The following is a 15,772-nucleotide window of genomic DNA, read 5'->3' on the forward strand; positions in this document are numbered from 1 at the left end:
ATAATGATGGAATGCTTGTAATACTTATCCTCAGAGCTGATCCTCTCATTCTCAACTTCTTTTCTCATAGAATGCAGACCCTGGAGCACTGCTGCAGCCATTAGATAAGCAAGGTACCAAAGTGTTTATTCAGGCAAGGCACCACAAAAGTGAGGTATGGCTTTGGTCTTACCCAGATTCAAAACTTAGTTGGCATTTTGCTTCAATTGTGATTATCACTTGTGTTTAAGCTGATGTTTAGAGAATCAAGGACAGAGTAATGGGAACATGGAGACCATCACTTTGGGGTTGAGTTTCCTTTCAATTCTTATGATTCATATAAGGTACACCCAACTTTGATAATGGTGTTTATTGATTACCTTCCAGCACTGAGGGTGTGGAGAAGTCATCTCTCTGGCGTGCTGTATTGCCTAGGCTGAGGTAACACCCGCAGTTCTGTTACATCAAACAGCTTCAGCAACGTACAATCTCAGAGAACTTGCAATATATTTCTATGTTAGACATGGAGGACATCTTGTATTTGTCAGAGGTTTCATGGAAGGAATGTCTTGTTTATTTAAGTAATACAGATTGAGGATATTGCACCATTGGGTCAAAGGTAGAATGCAGTGAATTGGGATCGTAATAGGATTGACACTCAAGGGTGTTTCTTTTGTCCTGAATAAATTCAGGCTTCTTAAATATGTTCTGGGTTTTATTCATAGATACAAGAAGGGAACATTCTTCAGACCTCATTTATCCAACATTATTTCTGGCACTTATGATGCACAAGTGACATGCCTTGTGTCAAATGACTATTGTTAACAATAGATACATCAAACATGACCACAAAATACAAGCAAACAAGTAACATAAAGTGCTCTTTATTTTGTTCATCACAAGTTGTGAACTGAATTATACACAAATGGGGACATGCCGTTATAGAAAATATCTGCTGCGAGACTGAATATTTGGGCTATGACATCCAGTTAGAACAATGTTTTTGTTTATTGTCTTTTTATTTCCATCAAATAAAGTACATTTATTATCAAAGTACAGATATGTCACCATTTTCAACCCTGAGATTCATTCTGTTGTGGGCATACTGAATATATCATAAGACCATAAGACAAAGGAGCAGAAGTCGGCCATTCGGCCCATTGAGTCTGCTCCGCCATTTTATCATGAGCTGATCCATTCTCCTATTTAGTCCCCCCCCCCACCTTCTCACCATAACCTTTGATGCCCTGGCTACTCAGATACCTATCAATCTCTGCCTTAAATACACCCAATGACTTGGCCTCCACTGCTGCCCGTGGAAACAAATTCCATAGATTCACCACCCTCTAACTAAAAAAATTTCTTCACATTTCTGTTCTGAATGGGCACCCTTCAATCCTTAAGTCATGTCCTCTCGCACTAGACTCCCCCATCATGGGAAACAACTTTGCACATCCACTCTGTCCATGCCTTTCAACATTCAAAATGTTTCTATGAGGTCTCCCCTCATTCTTCTAAACTCCAAGGAATACAGTCCAAGAACGGACAAATGTTCCTCATATGTTAACCCTCTCATTCCCGGATTCATTCTAGTGAATCTTCTCTGTACCCTTTCCAACGTCAGCACATCCTTTCCTAAATAAGGAGACTAAAACTGCCCACAGTACTCCAAGTGAGGTCTCACCAGTGCCTTATAGAGCCTCAACATCACATCCCTGCTCCTATACTCTATTCCTCTAGAAATGAATGCCAACATTGCATTTGCCGCCTTCACTACCGACTCAACCTGGAGGTTAACCTTAAGGGTATCCTGTACGAGGACTCCCAAGTCCCGTTGCATCTCAGAACTTTGAATTCTTTCCCCATTTAAATAATAGTCTGCCCGTTTATTTCTTCTGCCAAAGTGCATAACCATACACTTTCCAACATTGTATTTCATTTGCCACTTCTTTGCCCATTCTTCCAATCTATCCAAGTCTCTCTGCAGTCTCTCTGTTTCCTCAGCACTACCGGTCCCTCCACCTATCTTCGTATCGTCAGCAAGCTTAGCCACAAAGCCATCTATTCCATAATCCAAATCGTTGATGTACAATGTAAAAAGAAGCGGCCCCAACACGGACCCCTGTGGAACACCACTGGTAACCGGCAGCCAATCAGAATAGGATCCCCTTTATTCCCACTCTCTGTTTCCTGCCAATCAGCCAATGCTCTATCCACGTATGTAACTTTCCTGTAATTCCATGGGCTCTTATCTTGTTAATTAGCCTCATGTGTGGCACCTTGTCAAAGGCCTTCTGAAAATCCAAATATACAACATACACTGTATCTCCCTTGTCTAGGCTACTGGTAATTTCCTCAAAAAATTGTAATAGGTTTGTCAGGCAGGATTTTCCTTTAAAGAATCCATGCTGAGTTCTGCCTATCTTGTCATATGCCTCCAGGTACTCTGTAACCTCATCCTTGACAATCGACTCCAACAACTTCCCAACCACCGACGTCAAGCTAACAGGTCTATAATTTCCTTTTTCCTTCCTTGCCCCCTTCTTAAGTAGCGGAGTGACATTTGCAATCTTCCAGTCCTCCAGAACCGTGCCAGAATCTATTGACTTTTGAAAGATCATCGCTAATGCCTCCGCAATCTCCACAGCTACTTCCTTCAGAACACGCGGGTGCATTCCATCTGGTCCGGGAGATTTATCTACTTTCAGACTATTCAGCTTCCTGAGTACCTTCTCTGTCGTAATTGTGACTGTGCACACTTCTCTTTCTTGCCACCCTTGAGTGTCCGATATACTGCTGATATCTTCCTCAGTGAAGACTGATGCAAAATACTCGTTCGGTTTCTCCGCCATCTCCTTATCTCCCATTACAATTTCTCCAGCGTCATTTTCTATCGGTCCTATATCTACTCTCATCAGTCTTTTACTCTATCCATAGAATAATAATCACAACAGAATCCATGAAGACTGCACTTACTTGGACAATCAACCAGTGTGCAAAATACAATAAGTTGTGTAAAAATAAAGAGAAAAAAAAATAATAAATTAATAAGCAATAAATATCAAGAACATGAGATGAAGAGTCTTGAAAATAAGTCCATTGGTTATGGGAATATTTCAATGATAGGGCAAGTGAAGTTGAGTGAAGTTATACCCTTTGGCTTAAAAGCCTATTGGTTGAGGGGTAATAATTCTTCCTGAACCAGGTGGTTTGAGTCCTCAGGCTCCTGTAGCTTCTTCCTGATGGCAGAGACAAGAAGAGAGCATGTCCTCGTGGTGGCGGGGGAAGGGAGGAGGTTCTTGATGATGGATGCAGCTTTCCTGAGAAAACATTTCATGTAGATATGCTCAGTGGTGGGGATGGCTTTACCTGTGTTGGACCGGGCCGCATCCCCTACTCTTCGTAGGATTTTCTGTTCAAGAGCATTGGTGCTTCCATCCCAGGCTGTGATGCAGCCAGTCAATAGACTCTCTAGTACATCGCTATAGAAGGTTGTCAAAGTTTTAGATGGCATGCTGAGTCTTTGCAAACTCCTAAGGAAGTAAAGGTGCTAACGTGCTTTCTTCGTAATTACACTTACATGTTGGGCCCAGAATAGGCCCAGTGAAATAATAACACTGAGGAATTTAAAGTTGCTGACCCTCTCCACCTCTGATCCTTCAATGGGAGTGGTTTATTGGACCTCTGGTTTCTTTCGCCTGAAGTCAATAATCAGCTCCTTGGCCTTGCTGACATTGAGTAAGAGGTTGTTGCTGTGGTACCATTCAGCCTACAACAGTGGTGCTGTCAGCAAACTTGAATACGGCATTGGAGCTGTGCTTAGCCACACGGTCATAAGTGTAAAGTAAGTAGAGCAGTGGGCTAAGTACACAGCCTTGTGGTGCATCCGTGCTGATGGAGATTGTGGAGGAGATGTTGTTGCCAATCCAAACTGACGGATCTGCAAGTGAAGAAATCGAAGTTCCAATTGCACAAGGAGGTTTTGAGGCCAAGGTCTTGAAGCTTATTCATTAGTTTTGAGGGGATGATGGTATTGAATGCTGAGCTGTAGTCAATAAAGAGCATCCTGATGTTTGCATCAGTGCAGTCCAGATGTTCCAGGGTTAAGTGAAGAGCCAATGAGATGGCATTTGCTGTAGACCTGTTGCCCTGGTAGGCAAATTTGATTGGATCCAAGTCACTTCTCAATCAGGAGTTGGTATGTTTCATCACCAACGAATTAAGGCAAGTCACCAAGTTGTTCTTGGGCATTGGTATAACTGAATCCAGCGTCACTTAGACTGCTGAAGTGAGAGGTTAGAGATCTCAGTGAACACTCCAGTCAGTTGAACAGCACAGTCTTTAGTACTTGGCCAGGATTCCCATCTGGGCCAGATGCTTTTCATGCATTCAACCTCCTGAAGTCTGATTGTATGTCAGCCTCAGACACTGAAATCATAGATTATTTGAGGCTGTGGGCATTTGTGATGGTTCCTGCATGTTTTGATAGTCAAAGCGAGCACAGAAGGTATTGAGCTCATCAGGAAGCAAAGCCCTGTTGTTGCCTATATCGCTTGATTTAACTTTACATTACAGTAGGTGAAAGAACTCAAGCCCAAACACAACTGTTCAGCATCCTTCATTGATTCAAGTTGTCTGGAATTGCCACTTTGCCCTTGAGATGGCTTTCAGATCACACCTGGACCTCTTCTAACTTTCTTGGTCATCAGACTTGAATGCTTCGGATCTAGCTCTCAGCAGATTGTAGATCTCATGGTTCATCCAGGGATTATGATTGCAGGAGAATTGTAATGACTTTGTGGGAACACACTCAACCACAACTGTTTTAGTAAAGTTGGACAACACAAGCAGAAACTCTGTATCTGGAGACCACTAAGCACCACGGACTCAGGCAGAATAGCTAAATCAGCTCAACCAAAGATTTGATTATAAAGGTAACTCTGGATTTGTTCCTTTGCATGAAAATTAAACACAGAATGTAAAACTTTACCCGGAATAATCTTCATAATAAAAAAAAATTTGATTATATTCAAATCATTGTTTAAATCTGTAGCCAAAGCAATTACAACAGCCTAAGTAGCCTTGAGAAGAAGCAAATATTTTATGGCTGCACCTGGAGAAAGGAATATCATATAGTTTCACACAAAATATGCTGGTGGAATGCAGCAGGCCAGGCAGCATCTATAGGAAAAAGTACAGTCAATGTTTCGGACCGAGACAATTCGTCAGGACCCTTCCACCAGCATTTTGTGTGTGTTGCTTGAATTTCCAGCATCTGCAGATTTCCTTGTGATATCATATGGCTTGTTTTTTCTAAATTTTTTACCCATAACCAACGTTGTAATTGGAAAAATCTAATTGGTTTTTGCCTCAACCACTTTCAAACTAAATGTGCAGTAAATTGTTCTACAGTATATGCAATGTACAAACAGAACACAATTTAATTGTGATTGCACACCTCCTTATGACTTTTCCTCCACTCCAACTTCCTATTTCATTTTATAGACAAAAGACAAGGAGTAGACCATTCGGCCCTTCGAGCCAGCACCTCCATTCACTGTGATCATGGCTGATCATCCACAATCAGTACCCTGTTCCTGCCTTCTCCCCATATCTCTTGACTCCACTATCTTTAAGAGCTCTATCTAACTCTTTCTTGAAAGAATCCAGAGAATTGGCCTCCACTGCCTTCTGAAGCAGAGCATTCCACAGATCCACAACCCGCTGTGTGAAAAAGTTTTTCCTGAACTCCGTTCTAAATGGTCTACCCCTTATTCTTAAACTGTGGCCTCTGGTCCTGGACTCCCCCAACATCAGGAACATGTTTCCTGCCTCTAGTGTGTCTAATCTTTCAGCATTTGACATTCCCGCCGTCCCTGGAATTAATGCAGTGACCCTACGCTGCACTCCCTCCATAGCAAGAATGTCCTTCCTCAAATTTGGAGACCAAAACTGCACACAATACTCCAGGTGGGGTCTCACCAGGGCCTTGTACAACTGCAGAAGGACCTCTTTGCTCCTATACTCAAATCCCCTTGTCATGAAGGCCAACATGCCATTAGCTTTCTTCACTGCCTGCTGTACCTGTATGCTTACTTTCAGTGACTGATGAACAAGGACACCCAGATCTCGTTGTACTTCCCCTTTTCCTAACTTGACACCATTCAGATAGTAATCTGCCTTCATGTTCTTGCCACCAAAGTGGATAACCTCACATTTATCCACATTAAACTGCATCTGCCATGCATCCGCCCACTCACCCAGCCTGTCCAAGTCACCCTGCATTCTCGTAACATCCTTCTCACATTTCACACTGTCACCCAGCTTTGTGTCATCTGCAAATTTGCTAATGTTACTTTTAATCCCTTCATCCAAATCATTAATGTATATTGTAAATAGCTGTGGTCCCAGCACCGAGCCTTGCGGTACCCCAGTAGTCACTGCCTGCCATTCTGAAAAAGGACCTGTTAATCCCTCCTCTTTGTTTCTTGTCTGCCAACCAATTTTCTATCCATGTCAGTACCCTACCCCCAATACTATGTGCTCTAATTTTGCCCACTAACCTCCTATGTGGGACCTTATCAAAGGCTTTCTGAAATTTTCATTTTCTTTCATGAACTTATCTATTTTCCTTTTGAAACCACTTAAAGTATTTTTCACAAACACTTCCAGGGGTAGTAGTTTTCATACAGTTACTACTCTGAGTAAAGATCATTTGTCCTTTGTTACCTATTAAATTCAAGAAAAAAGTCCTATAGTCCTTATTTTCCAAAACAAAAATAATCTCTTTGCATACTACTTAGCTAATCCCCACAACCCAACTAGGTAAACTTACTCCCCACATACAGCCGACAGAGCCCTTTGAATTTTATTCCTTTTATATATTTCAAAGATATTCTTATGGCAATACGTGAATATAGTCTTAGATTATTAAAACTCTCCTTGTGCAACAATCCTGCCATCCCATAGACCTGTCTGACGGATTCTCAACTATAGCAGGTATATCTTGACTTGGGTAAGAAGACTGAAACTGTACACATTACTCCAGGCATGTAGTCCCAGATCAAGCCAACAGAATATGTAATAAAACAACACAGTTGCCAATGTAAGGCAAAATAAACACACTATAATGATACTTCTAATTCTTCATCTTCATACACTACTGTGCAAAAGACTAAAGCACACATACACAGCTAGGGTGCCTAAGATATTTGCACAGTACTGTTGTAATTTATTTATTGCACTGTACTGCTGCCATAAAAAAAAAACAAATCTCATGACATGAGTGAGTGATGATAAACCTGATTTTGATGTGGGCCTCTATTATGGACTGAGAGTGGGAAGGAGGTAGGGAGAGGGGAACCATGGTTGGGAAGAGGGGAAGGGAGAAGGGAAGGAGTGGGAAGCACCAGAGAGACATCCTATAATGATCAATACACCAATTGTTTAGAATTGAATGACCATGCCTGGTATCTCAGGGATGGGCCTGTCTGCACCCACACCACCCCACGCCCCTGGCAGTCCTTCTCTGCCACCTGCCTCACACCCATCCTGTCGTGCCCTACCCTTGCCATTCTCAACATCCTTTGCTTCCGCCAGATTTACAATCTCGTTTTGCTCCGCAATGATAAATACAGTACTGTGAAAAAGTCTTAGGCACCCCAGCTGTATATGTGCACAAGGCTTTTGCTCAGCACTGCAGGTGATGAACAGAGAAACATGCATTCAGTTCAACTCATCCATGTTAACAAAAATATCAATCCAAGTTAATTCCATTTACCTGTGTATAGCCATATACATCTAAACATTCCCCATTTACGTACAGTACCTGTCCAAGTATCATATAAATGTTGCAGTTGCTTCTGCCTCTACCACCTCCTCTGGCAGCTTGTTCCTCAGTGTGAAAAACCTGCCCCTCAGATCCCCTATAGATCTCCTTTCCTAGCTTAGACTCCCTACTCTGGGGAGAAAGACTATCACTATCTAACCTATCCATACCATTGTGCTACTTTCCAAGTTGGTTTGCTGAAGTTGACAAAGAAGAAATGGAAGATTTTCAGCAGATTCAAGAGAGTAGATGTCTTCAGTTCAGTTGCTGTGCAGGATTTACTGATCATAACCTGGCTACTGCTTTGAAATCCTTGCATATTACCAGGGATGGCATGGGGGGAGGGGTGGTGTGCAGGAAGGCAGGCACAATGGAATTTTGCTGGAAAATAGGTGCTGTACAGTCGCTGGGTAACAAAAGAAAAATCAGGCTTGGTCACAAAGCTCTGCCCAGGGGTTGTGGGCCTCTCCTTCAGTATCACTCTTCTGGAATTAATATAAAAGTGTCACGTGACTCTGACAGTAGGCATTTTTACTGACAAATGCTGCTGTTGCAAGACTGAATGAAAATTAAACAGAACCTTCAGATAAAATTAACAGAGAAAGTGATTCAAGTATTTTACTTTCAGGCATTCCCAAAGTGCTTGATTAGAATTCTCCCTGGTTATTACTCCCAGATAGACTACTCCATTTAATATGTTTCCTGCACAGATTTATTACTCTTTTCTCCTAACTTTCCTTTTAAGCTAGAGTTTCTGCTAATTACAGTTATTCTTCTTACTCACACGTTGCTAACTATTTGCAAGTGCATTTCATTTTTGTGTGTTCTGGTCATGCTTATTAGAGGCACCAATTTATCAAACTGCTGAATTACTGCAAAACTATTTTGGCCAAGGTAGTGGTGACTCACTGACAAACATCTTTTGTGTAAACTTAATAACGGGTGGGGAATATTAGTTTGTCCGCTAGTAATTATTATTCAGGTCCAGCAGTTCTGCAGTAAGTCACAAAGGACTGGTATTTAAAACTTGGCCGTACAACATACAAGTGCTGTTCTTGGGTTGTCAAAGCTTCTTTGTGTTAGAACAATTTTTCTGAAGTATAAATAATATATTGTTCACCAGATTTTGGCATTTGTCATAGTTAATATCATTTAAAATATTTTTAAAAGTCACTATTATTAATAAATTGCCTTGTGAGCATTGATTCATGAGCTCCACTCTGTTAGTGAACAAGTAAACTGAATCTTTTCGTGAGTTGAGCGAGTGCATCATTTAAAGCAGTGTTTTCAGCAGGATGATGTGTTTACAGGCAGAAATTTAAATAGACTGATTCCCAAGCATAATGCAACTTAGTGCCTGACAGCCTCCCCCCCTGTGAGAGTAAGTATTTTTTATGTTAAGACACAGTGGGGTCTTCAGACAGTTGAAGATCCAGTTGCTAAGCAGTTTTAAAGCAATGCTGTGAAGAAAGGTTGCTTCAGATGTGCTGTTGCCCAGTCAGGCTGGTTACAAATACTGGTATCTGTAGCAGCTTAAGCAAAAATAAACTAATGCCAATCACAGATTGCCGCATACAGTTTCAAAGTCAATCATCCCCACGTAAGATGATAATGTCCTTATAATATTTTTAGAACTGGATTTCATCTTGACTAACTGCTCATAAACTAAGCTTAAAAATCAAGAGGGACAACACTAAAACAGCATAGCTACATCCTAAAAACAGATTATGTTCATCTTCCAGTCAAAACAATGGGACTGAAGCCATAGCTAACAAAATAAATAAGCTTCACAAGGGAGAAAATGTCAGAAGTTAAACTGGTGTATTTGTTGGATCAAGATCCAATCTATCATACTCCATAACCAATTTCAATGACTCCTTAAACTTTTGCCCTTTCCATCTTGAAGATTACTTTAATTAGGCACCTCCATTTAGTGGACTGAACCAAGTGAGGTTGAAGAAATTAATATCTTGTAAGGAGCTACCTCTTCGAGAGGGACCTTCACATTGCGCTCAATCTAATTTAACCTTCTGTGCACTGAGCACCCACATCATTTGCCGAAATATAACTAAAATTACTTTTACCTCATAATTATAAGTATTTCTGCTTTAGCCCTGTATTATCTCCTGAAAACTTTGTTATTGATGGTTGCAGGATAAAATAGGTTAATTTTAATATAATTACAATAATCCACAAGGTGATTATTATTATTATTATTGTTATAGCCCAATATAGAAACACAGAATTAAAGGCTTATGGGGTTCAGGTAGTACCATGGATTAGTTAAGAGACTAGAATCAGTACAAAGATAAATATATGGTTTTCAAATTGCCAGACTATTACTGGTATGGTGTCACCAGGTCAGATATAGGTTATTCATAATAAATACTAATGGTTTAAATGAAAAAAATGTTATATATCCAGATTTGCTGATATTACAAAGTTAGGTGGGAAAAGACTTCGTGAGGAAGATGCAAAGTGTCTGCAAAAAGGGCAAGGAGGCAGCAGAAGGTCAAGGTGGACACACTGTCAATGCACTGGTACAGTCTGACAATGTCCAATTCAATAGAAATGACAGAAACAGAAGGTTTAAATGATGGTGTACAAAAGAACACTGGCATGCTGGTTCATGAGAGGCAGAGGGTAATCATACAGGTACAGCAGTGATTGGGAAAGTCCATAGTTTAAGATTAGGAAAGTGCATAGTAAGTGCATTGTTAAGACCTCACTGTGTCTTAACATAAAAAATACTTACACTCACAGGTGGGGAGGCTGTCAGGCACTAAGCTGCATTATGCTTGGGAATCAGTCTATTTAAATTTCTGCCTATAAACACATCATCCTGCTGAAAACACTGCTTTAAATGATTTAAATCAATTTCACAGATTGGGTTGGAAAAAGCAATGCAGTTTAGTTGGAATAAAAGTACAAAACTCTGGAAATGCTCAGACTAATGCCTCTGATTTGAAATGTTAGCTCTGTTTCTCTTCCACAGGTGCTGCCTGACCTACTAAGTATTTCCAGCATTTTCAGTTTCTGTTTCAGATTACAATCATTTGCAGATTTTTTTTGTATTTCCACAACTGCTAAGGTTGTGCTTGGCTTTGATGAGACTTCGGAGTACTGTGCGCAGTTTTGGTCTCCATATCTGAAAATCAATTTGCATGAGTTTCAGTCGGTACAACAGTACAGTGAAGCACCAGATTGTTTTCTAGGATGGGGTGATTATCCAATGAGGAGAAATTAGGTGGGACTGGTTATACTCACTGAGCTAAGAGAAATGAAATGTGATCTCAGTGAGACAGTCAAAATTCTGACAAACACGTTTCCTCATTTTGGAGATTCTCATGAATTCAGAATAAATGACTGGCCATTTGATGCTAAAATAAAGGGAAATTGATTAATACCACGGGTTGTAAACTTTTGTACTTTCCACGCTGGGATCTTTGAATGAGTAGGACAGTGATCCTGTGTCATTTTGTGGAATGTTAAAGCAGATCTGAGAGGCCATTTTACATACTCCTGCTTCCAATTCAAACTTTCTCAGAAGGTCAAGAATATAGTAAACCTAATAGCTCTATGTTCCATTAACCATTAATATCTCTTATTTTTTTTCATTATCTTTAGAAGAAATCTGATTTTCATTGGATTTATTGAGTAATTATGTTTTTAGTTTTCTGAATTTAAGTGCCCTCCTTAACCTCTGGATAAAGACTAATGCCCATCTCTGTGCACTGTCAACAACAGTGAGGATCCTAGATGTGGGAGTTCTGGTCTTGGAAATACCTTTGAAGCAGCATCCAAGTAAAAGATGAAGGCGGACCCTTTAAGCTGGTACTTTAAAAAAAGAAGTAAAAGTCATCAATTTAATGTGCCATGTTCGACTTTAGTTCTAGGTCATATTCAATTGATATTATACTTGGAGCTTAAAGAACTAATAACCTGTTAAATAACTATCTAATCCTGCTAGCCTGGCCAAGCAGGCTATTCGCAGTCAAATGTAACACAACATTAAAACTGAGAACACAATAATATTACAATAATGTAACATTCTGAATGCTATGCAGTTTGCTTCTGCATACAAATTGCATAATATGTATATACAGTATATTAGTTAAATTTTCTAGAGTTCCAATGAAATATATTTATATAGTAAAATTGTCTAACTGGGAAAACCCTTAAGAGTGAACAAATCTTCATTGGTTAATTTCATTATAGGACACTCAATGGGCTGCCAATCCACTTTCTGTGCCAACTATTCCATGAAGTTGTGATACTTGTTCTTACTAATCAGCTTGTGAAGAACGAACTGCTTGGCTGTTTATCTTGTTGTTGGGCACTGAATGTGATTCATATCATAGTATGCATATAACTATCATCTTATAACTCTATTCCAATTGCTGCTTCAATGTCTGAAAGTATACAGTCATTTTTTAATGGTGGCTAACCCAAACCCTAAATGCAAAGAATCATGCAGCATGGAATCAGGCTCTTCAGTTCACCTGATCCATACCAACCGTGATTCCCATCTAAGCTAGTCCCATTTCCTACTAATGTGCTGTTCTGGGAGTAAACATTGGTTCCTGGCACAGAAACAGCATCACTTCTGATGGTGACCATGGCAACGCCTTCCCCTTTATACCTCATTATCAATCTGCATGTTTTGTTCCTTCACCTTTTTTGCTGGTTGCGCTGCCACAGGCTGGCTCTATCCCTGTTTGTCCATTCGTCGCATGGAAATCTCAGGTGATCGCTTTGCGCGACTGTCAGCACTAGCCTCTCAAAAGTCATGAGCAACATTCTCCCCCCTACATCTCAGCTATGCTTTATCCAAAGTGAGGTTCTGCATCCATGCTGACAACAGCCAAATCTGCTGTACTACCGCCTCACTCAAGGTCTCCACTTTCTGATTTGGCATGGTGTTAGTCCATAAAGGCAGTCCCTGAAGGTTAAAAATGTCATCTAATGGGAAAGACTAAAACCACTGTTATAAGTTTCAATTCCCAACAGAGCCCTCTGGACACTGTTCCACCCTTCTGCTGGTCATTGTCTAGGACTGAACTTGACTGGGTGTCTCCTAAATTAAAAAAAAAAGTCAAAGCATGCTGGTACTACTCTATATATCTATTTCTGGATATGCTAGTGACGTACTGGACTCGACCAAATACATCACGGGCACATTCCTTACACCAACGGTAGTGCATACAGGAGGTGCTGCTTCAAGGAGGTCACATCCATCATAAAAGATCCCTGCCATCCATGGCATGCCAACATCTCAGAGCAACCATCAGACAGGAGAAGTTTGGAATCCCACACCACTAGGTTCGAGAACAGTTACTTCACTTCAACCATTCAGTTCTTGAACCAGTCTGCCAGCCCATGTAATCTTAATCACTATCTCAGTAAAGCAACACAACGACCATTTTAACTTACAAAGGTCTTGCATTTTTCTTGAATAATTTATGTCTTTCTTGTGAGTTTGTGGATTTTGTGTCTGATGCTATGAGCCTGCGATGATGCTCCAAGTAAGTTTTTCATTGCATATTTACATACATGTAGGTACATAAAATGATAATAAACTCGACTTTGACTTGTTTATTTCCACGTTTGTAGCTAACAGCATGGTATTTGATCTTGGCATTGCCTTCAAAGGCTTCAGGCATCCAGTCACACAGAACACCCACCTTCCTGTCCACAACACCAGTACATCTGCCTCTGATTCAGCTCATTGGTGCTGAAATCTTCAAGCTTATGTTTTTAACTGCTAGACCACTGAGGTACCTTCCAAGGCAATAGTCAACATGTACCCTCTGTAAATATCCCTGTCATTTAAGACCTCTGAATTTTAACTCGCATTCAGCATTACCCTGTGCTCACTGACATGCCCAGGTACCTGGTCCTGTAGTACACTTACACCTCTTTGAATTTCAACACACTGCCACTGGCCTTTAGCTACGTAGATGCTAAGGTCTAGAATTCACCATGCTTGACTAGATGAATGGCACCCATGGTGCTATATAAATGCATGCTAACATAATGCAGCAGTTTGAAGCTCCTGGGGGTGCACATATTATCCATTCATTGTATCACATTGACGTTCAACTTCGTCAGGAGGAAAATGTTTTCTTTTGTCTTGGCTCTTCCTTTTTTAGTAACATTAGTTGTAAATCTGGGATGACTTCAGTGGGAAAATTGCATGAAAACTCCTTAACATACAGCTATGATCTTATTCTTGCCAAGTAATTTAAATATGATGAATCATCCTCTTAGTTCTTGTCACTTGGCATGGAACATAATTTATACTTTATTTTATATCTAAGTGTGAGTGGAAGTACACCAGTAATCTGTTTTATATTTCACAACGTATCAAGCTCACTCCAAGAACTAACCTTGATCCCTTTCATGCCATGTTCTGCTGACACTGGTAGGTGAGCTGGGAGATGGATAGAATTCTCCAGGTGGACTGGTGTCTATGCTGTCATCAATAGAGATGGTCTTAGGCCGTTTGCTGGTAAACAAGTACATAATTCAGATGAAGATGTGATGATAAGATCACCAGTTCTCTTGGAAATAATTTTAGTGCATTTTACAAAATTCAGCTATAAACATTGTCAGAAGTCCCATTAAAATGTTAGAATGACCTCAAGGAAAATAGAATTTTTACGCATTGTCTCCTGGTCCCAAATATTGGCAGCAAATTTGCAGAGAGCCAAAAGAGCATCCTACCTGTCTGTAAAGAAGTAAGTTGCACTTTTGTTCTGTAAGCAGCAACTTAATGGCATCAATCACAGCAGTACAAATTGGCATTTGTCAAAAAGTTACATCAGTCTGTTTTAACTTTCTGTAAAGCTTGTGCCAAAATAACCAGAAAAATCTTTTAAATCAAGGGAAATTGATGTGGAGGAATGTGCTAGAGAATACATTTGGTGAAAAAAATACTCTCCCTCCGGTCTATAATACAGAAAAATAGTGAAAAGGAAAACAGACAGTGTAAAGAGAAATGTTATTGTTCTTCAGTTACATTTTCTTCAGATATTCATTCATTGAGTGTGATACTATTAGCAAGGTTGGCACTTATTGTCTACCATCAACTTCATCCATAAGATGATAATGGCTCTTTCACTGAAGATTGTTCTTGATCTTGATAGCTTTACAGTTCGCTGGAAATTCCATGGTCATCAATAACTTAAATTTGCAGCATGAGATCTGAATTACCATCTCTTGAAATCATTCATCCAATTGTTAATTATTATGCCACTCATCCTTGCTGATATCAGGTAAAGATGAGAAGCTTATCCTCTGTGATACGCACAAAATATTAAACTATGTATTTTTTACGCTGCTACTAAAGATCAGTTTCTTCGAAGTCAATGGAGTCAAATTTCACATGCAGAGAACAATGCACATACCGATAATATTATGCATTTAGCACACATGACCATGGATAAGTTTCCACCACTCCTGTGTCTTTGGGTCCTTTTTGTGGCTCTAGGCTACAACTTAATAGTGTTGAAGTGAGCATCTCTGTTTAGGGAGATATACGTTTCTTTTAACAAGTATCATTTCATAGAGAACACTTAAGACCAAATTATTTTACCCTACGATGCACTTTATTGAACAATAGCTGAAGAGCTGGAGAGGGCTCAAAATATGTTCTTAGGATACATTTCCATATGCCACTGCAGGTATTGATGATTTAAATAGAAAATGTATTAAATCAATGAAATTACCTGCCCGGTGGAGAAGACAGTGACCTCTGTAGGCTGGAGTTTATGTCATGGTAGAACGGTTGACTTTGAATCTCTGCAAGGTTATAACTAATCCCACTTCCTTGTGTTATAGCCACTAAAAACATAAAACAATTGTGAATTATGATAGTCAATATTTCTGCACAAAATAATTTTACATTATTCACAAAAAATAAAATTATTTGGAATACATCTGTGTATTGGAGTAGAATTTGTT

At 39.9% G+C, this 15,772-nt stretch overlaps 1 protein-coding gene across 5 annotated transcripts in view; it reads right to left on the reverse strand.

Moving 5' to 3' along the window:
* Nucleotides 1-15,772, reverse strand: part of LOC140197690 (nuclear factor 1 B-type-like) — a 310,541-nt gene that overhangs the window by 88,097 nt on the left and 206,672 nt on the right. For all 5 annotated transcript variants that reach the window (XM_072258024.1, XM_072258022.1, XM_072258023.1 and 2 more), the window contains exons 5-6: nt 15,538-15,652; nt 14,197-14,315 (exon numbers count right to left, since the gene is read on the reverse strand). In XM_072258024.1, coding sequence (XP_072114125.1) covers nt 14,197-14,315; nt 15,538-15,652 — 234 coding nt within the window. The remainder of the gene's footprint in view (nt 1-14,196; nt 14,316-15,537; nt 15,653-15,772) is intronic.

Source organism: Mobula birostris, chromosome 5, assembly GCF_030028105.1.
Source record: "Mobula birostris isolate sMobBir1 chromosome 5, sMobBir1.hap1, whole genome shotgun sequence".
In the NCBI taxonomy this organism is placed as follows: Eukaryota; Metazoa; Chordata; class Chondrichthyes; order Myliobatiformes; family Myliobatidae; genus Mobula; species Mobula birostris.